At 32.6% G+C, this 6693-nt stretch overlaps 1 protein-coding gene across 1 annotated transcript; it reads right to left on the reverse strand.

Annotated features, from left to right (window-relative positions):
* Positions 1-554: 554 nt before the first annotated feature.
* LOC127706681 (axoneme-associated protein mst101(1)-like) lies at positions 555-4345 on the reverse strand. Its single transcript, XM_052211340.1, has 2 exons — positions 4331-4345; positions 555-1157 (listed from the first exon to the last, which is right to left on the reverse strand). The coding sequence occupies exons 1-2, from the start codon at positions 4343-4345 to the stop codon at positions 555-557; spliced, it is 618 nt and encodes a 205-aa protein (XP_052067300.1).
* Between the last annotated feature and the right edge of the window lie 2348 nt (positions 4346-6693).

Below are 6693 nucleotides of genomic sequence, written 5' to 3' on the forward strand. Positions count from 1 at the left end.
TTAAGCAGAATCTTCAGTAAATGGCAATTTTTCATGTTTTTAGCTGTCATTTACTATTCATTGATATCCATGCATTAGCCTACTTGTTTTATGGTCGGTGAAAACAATTTCTTGAGCATATAGTTGTGGCCTATTTCTTCTGTGTGTCCAAAATGCATTTTTTTTGGCAATTTGAGTTACCCTTGCTAATTAGAATGAATTTTAAACAGATGGAAGACCTTAAGTAGCCTTTTAATTTTTGGTCCATATTACAAAGTTCACGTTCAATGTTACTAAAAAGAAGCTATATATATACTGAGGAGACATTAAAAACTCATGAATCGATAGAAACTGATATCTCCATGGCAAAAAAATATAAAAGTCAAGGAAAAGACAAACACAGTTGTCAAAATACTGCATAGAATACTGAAGACTGAGCAAAATGAACCCTACCAACACCGGAGGGCTATCGGAGGTGCTCTGTAAGATCCCTTGATAACTTCAGTTAAAACATGTTTACTTTGTTGCTTTGAAATGAAACTTGTATAGATGAAAGATAAAGAGAAAGGGAGAATTCAATCGATTTTGTAGGCACACCTCTTCTGCGTAGTTCCGGATTCACAAACAACGATTTTGTAGGCACACCTCTTCTGCGTAGTTCCAGATTCACAACTAACGATTTTGTAGGCACACCTCTTCTGCGTAGTTCTGAATTCACAACAAACGATTTTGTAGGCACACCTCTTCTGCGTAGTTCCAGATTCACAAACAATGATTTTGTAGGCACACCTCTTCTGCGTAGTTCCAGATTCACAAACAACGATTTTGTAGGCACACCTCTTCTGCGTAGTTCCAGATTCACAAACAACGATTTTGTAGGCACACCTCTTCTGCGTAGTTCCAGATTCACAAACAACGATTTTGTAGGCACACCTCTTCTGCGTAGGTCCAGATTCACAAACAACGATTTTGTAGGCACACCTCTTCTGCGTAGTTCCAGATTCACAAACAACGATTTTGTAGGCACACCTCTTCTGCGTAGTTCCAGATTCACAAACAACGATTTTGTAGGCACACCTCTTCTGCGTAGTTCCAGATTCACAACTAACGATTTTGTAGGCACACCTCTTCTGCGTAGTTCCGGATTCACAAACAATATACCATTGAATAGAATATCTCTTCCATCAATATCACTGTACAATATTTGTATCGAATTGTGAATAAAATCAGGTTTTAAGTCAGTAAAAGCAGTTCCAACACTATTATACTAAAAAATCTAAACGATATCTGAGACTAGTAATCTCAGACGATATATAGCTAAAGATATCACTGTTTCTGAGTAAACAAACACATATCACTTAAAGGTATATACATGCAACATCTACGTTTTTAGACCAAACGTTTATGTCAGTAAATCCGGAAAATATATAAATCTTTGGATAAGTATTTATGTCACTTTGATATTAGCATGCACTCTGCTATCAGAGAAGTCTCTACTACTATTGAGGCATACAGATAAATTTTGTTCTTTGAATATCTGATCTAATTTGTTGGAAAGAAAGTTTTATGATAAGGCAAGTTGGTTAACCATAAACCACAAAAAAATATTAAGCAGTCCCATATAGAAGAAAATACGACTCTTAGTGGGCCTAGCATCGTTTTGGCTCTGTTATAGTACTCGAGAATGGGGACAGAAATTACTAAATGATTTATTTAATTCTTTATTTATTTAAAGATGATTGCCAACAGCCAGAGGCTACGTGTTGGTTTCCTCAACATAGATATATACAAATTCACAATTAACAGCGTTATTTTTTTTTCTTACAAACAATTTTAACACAAGACAAGACATAAGGATATATACTTCACACCTATCCACTCACTCATTCTTACTCAGACGCACACGACTTTACAATTATTTTGAACTGAGTAATATAAATTAATAATTAAGGAAAGGCGATTTTGAGTACAATCAGGTAAAACAAAATAGAAATATATATTATATACATGCATATATATGTGTATGTATGTGATTCTTACCTAATATGTTTGATTACAAGGAAAAAAGATAATACAAATAAGTTATTGATCTATCGAGAAAACCTGTTTGAAGATTTAAAATATTGAAAATGATTTAGCACGGATGCGCTTGCATTATTATTGATTGATTTTTGTTTTCTTAGCGTCAAGTGGCAAATATGTCTTGCATATTCAGGACGAGAACAGATTGACAATGAATACAATAGGTAGGCCCTATATTACATATCCAACTATAGCGGTCATCACGTGACTTTTACACCTCAGTTATATAAAATTAATGGCCGATTGATTATCAATGAAAATGAACGGGGTACATAGATTAAACGGCCATAACCTTTTTGTTACATTGTGTATTTTACCTCCCAACCCCACGTTTTACAGTATATTCATTTTTACAATTAAAAATGTTTTAAGTTTCAGTTCAGATATATGATTTCTTGCCTCAAAATAAGTTTAAAAATTGAGGTGACATAACCACACAGCCTCCATTGACTTCTTCGTTAATACTCGATAAAATTGCAATGGGACCTTCTTATATAATCAATTTTCTCAATTTATTTATTGTTACTAATATCCTCCAACCCCTAAAAAGATCGACAACATATTCATTGAAATGAAATCGAAAACCATATCAGTTTAGGTATCAAACTTTTTGCTTCAAAATTTGATTGAAAAGTTCACATTTTGGCATTTGTTAGCAATATTTTAGAAATGGCGGCCGCTGGTGGAAGTAAACAACGACATGACATGTATTCATTTAGTTATTAATCAAAAAGTAATACTTCAAATATGTATTGAAGTGTGTCTTATTGTATTTAGAAAATTTCTTATTTCACCTTTTCTTTATTTTATTTATTAAAAACAGTCTCTCGCACTTAAAATAAAGATTTATATGCATTAACCATGCAGTTTACATTGACTGCTTGGGCCGACTTGTGAAGATATATTTTGTAAGATTTTTACGATGAAAATCGAATAAATGTTGGATGCATGCGTTTTCAGTAATTGTCTTACCTTAAAGCAGCATCGAATCAAACATTGTTTCTGTTTGTTAAAGTGGATACATGCTGTTTGTTTTGATAAAATTTCGAAGTTACGTAAAAAATGGCGATCAAATAATTTTCAAACGTAGACGATGTTCGACACTAATTTTACCCATGCAAATAATTCAATTTGATTTCACTGTTGATATTGCAATAAAGTATGTCACGGTATTGTCACTTTAATAATACCCAAGGAGATAGTAAGTCATCAACGTGATCAAAGTAAACAAACATGGCACCTAATCACGATATAAGTTTTGACAAGACCTGTGTACATGTAGATTAATATTGTTCGATTCTTAATGATTTTTTTTAATACCATTATTTCATATCAATAAAAGAAAACATCAAACGGATGGTAACCGAGGTGAAATATCTATATTTTCAATTTTCTAATCATCACGCGGGTAACCAGTAAATTTGACATAATTCTTATTAAACCAGTAACATGCAGAGTTATCGAACGTAGCTATGACTGAAATAGTTGCATATGAGGGTTGATTGGGATGAATAGCGCAAATTTGGACTGTCACTGGAAAAGGGGGTAAATTGGATAGAGACAAAACTTTAGGCCTGCAACAGGCCACCTGCGGACCCCTCAGAGTTTACACTTTTTCTTGCAGATATCACACAAAAAGATTAAATTGGAAACAATTTTGTAAACCAAGAGTTACTATTTGTTTTGTTACTACCTTCATGACCTAAATTATCAACAACAAAAAAACGAAACGTTTTTAAAGTTCGTATTAATGACACCCCTTTGAAAAATGTCTGGATCCGCCCCTTTTACATTTCCCATAATTTTTTTAAAACACAGTTTTTTGTTTATTAAATAAAGAAAAGTGATGTTCATCAGCGAGATTAGCATGTTTATTGAAAGTTATTGCCAATAAACTGTATTTAATTATGTGTAGCTGCATAAAATACTAAGGGAGGGTAACTGGACTTGCACACGAGCAGCATACATAATATATATATATAAATACAAGAAGCTTGTTATTCCAGCTGAAATTATTAGAAAGTAAGTGTATGGCAGTAATCTGTTATTTTATAGTCGGACCGATGAAAAAAAAAAAAAAAAACAGAATAAAACAGGCAGGTATCATCCGTTCCTGTGAGTAAAAAGTAATGTCAGAGTTACATAGTTTACATGATTTAAAGCCTATAGCAGGTGAATTTAATAGAGTCAGTATACACAATATTGATTTTTGTTCTTAAGATGGATGCCAAGAACATTAACAGATCGTAAGAGGATTATTCAAACTAACATCATCAGTAACCATCAAAACCTACTTGTATTGAAAACTTTACTGATTTTTTTCACTGCATGGTTTGTTTGTATATTTAGCGGATGAAATATAGTTACAGGCCTCTAATATATTTACTTTAACAGTTATTTGTCTGTGATATTAAGATACTGATGTCATTGTTTGGTAAAAACATTGACACTGAAGAAGGCCATTTGTCAATATGATTTTAGTACATCTTGTTCGTATATTACTATCTTATATCAGTACCATTGCACAAATCTTAAAAGACTTTTATATTTTTCCCTTTCTGTGCTTTTCGCATTTGTTTAACCTATATTGTGTCTTTGCTTCTTTTGTAATGGATATGCACAAAAACAGAATGCTAAATATCTTTTCTATGTTATAGTACTCTTGATAACTCGAATGATGTATATTCCTATTTGCTTCAAATCATTCCTATCGAAATTCCCTCAACATTCATCATGTTTCAATTAAGTACATGAAATTTACCCGATGTACACTGTTAGGATCGTATTTCTAAAATAAATCTCTAATGTTTGTGATACAATTTGATAAATGATTTGACCAACTATCTGTGGTAAAACATTTTGAGTTATGACAACTGCAATATATGTCTCTGATAAAGTACTTAGAAGATTGTGTAACCTTTTTCCGTATTTACATAAAATCAAAATTGTACATATGTTCGGTGCTAAGAGAGTGGCGAAAGATGCCAAAGGGATATTCAAACTCATAAGTTGAAAGCAAACTGACAACGCCATGGCAAAAACAAATGACGAAAAGACAAACAAAAGTACACAAAACATAACATAGAAAACTGAAGACTGAGAAAAACGAACCCCACCAAAAATCCGGGGGTGATCTCAGGTGCTAACATTGCTATGAAAGATAATTTTGCAACAACAAAAAAACCTGCAAATTTCCATGCTTTGAAAATTGCTCATGCATCGAAGAATTTGCAGTTTTGCATTTATATTTAGGCTACAAGTTCAGAAATACGACGGAATATCGTACAAGTTACAACTTCAAATAATACACATGCGAATCTGTGATACTGAAAATAAATAAAGTAGAGATTGAGAAAATGGTCCTACATGTAGTATGAAATAGATTAAGGAATGAATTGCCCCGATTTCTCTTCCGACATAATAATGTTTCAACATCAAAGAACACATAAGAATCAGTTGAACTCAAAATATTAAAGTTTGAAAAAAATGGAAAAATATTCTTGGGATACTGCCAAAAAATGTTAAAGATTGTATTATATTCCTACAAATACAGTAAAATATTTACAAGCAGATGTGTTTCTCGTTAATGTTCAATAAAAATAAAACATCAAAGAATAACTGCATGATGAAAATGAAACAGGCACGCAATTGTGTTCAATAATTCTACTTTGTAAAGAAAATTTGTGCTTGAATGAGGTTATTTGATATTTCTAGGGATCTGCATGATCAGTCGTAATATTATTCAAAATTAAGTCATCGTGCTATTTTCACACATTTGCACCAGTAAATACTTTACTATGTAAATTAATAGAAATAAATGCTAAGGTAATTTTGAGGATATGTAAAGGTGTGTTTGTTAGTTGGCGGTTACTGTTGTATTTTTGTATTTTAGTTTATTTTTTGTTTGTAACTTGAAATTGATTTTTTAGACTATCAGTACTTGTCAGGTTGCTTAACGTCAGGCTAGGGTTCAAATACTATATGATAGAAAAACAAAGGATATCCATCCATGACACAAAATAAGTATATGCACAGCAAAAACACATATAAAGCAAAGAACAGTTCATTTACTGCTGTTCTTCATCTCAGAGTCATAGTGAGGCATGTTTAAAAGTGCGGATTACTTCCATTTAGCAAGTCGGCGTCTTAATAATAAAAACTGCCTTTTTAGTTCGCTTGGCCAAAGTAGGCCAATGTGAGTTTTTGACAAATGGCGTCTGTCATCTGTCGTCCGTTTACTTTTACAAAACGTTTCTTCTCTGACACTATTGGGCCAATTGAACCAATATTTGTCATAATCATCCTTAGGGTATCTAATTATCCAATTATCCCGCCGACCAACCAACATGAACCAACATAGAACATATTTGAAATCCAATATAGATAGAGAAAATCTTACAGGACCAAAAATGTTTAGAATGTTAAGATCAGCCCACTGTTCATTTCGCCCAATATTGTCAGATGACTCTTTATTGCCCTTAAATAGTGAGCTTTACTTTTTTATTCTGGTTTTGCCTGTTGTCTGAAAACAGTAGTAATAAGAGAAAAACTTCAAATGTCAAGTATGACCAGAAAAACAAGACCGACAAGTCATTCTAGATAACCGAAATCTTAGTCGACACTTTTGATAAG

This window comes from Mytilus californianus, unplaced genomic scaffold (genome assembly GCF_021869535.1).
Source record: "Mytilus californianus isolate M0D057914Y unplaced genomic scaffold, xbMytCali1.0.p SCAF_6, whole genome shotgun sequence".
NCBI classification, from domain to species: domain Eukaryota; kingdom Metazoa; phylum Mollusca; class Bivalvia; order Mytilida; family Mytilidae; genus Mytilus; species Mytilus californianus.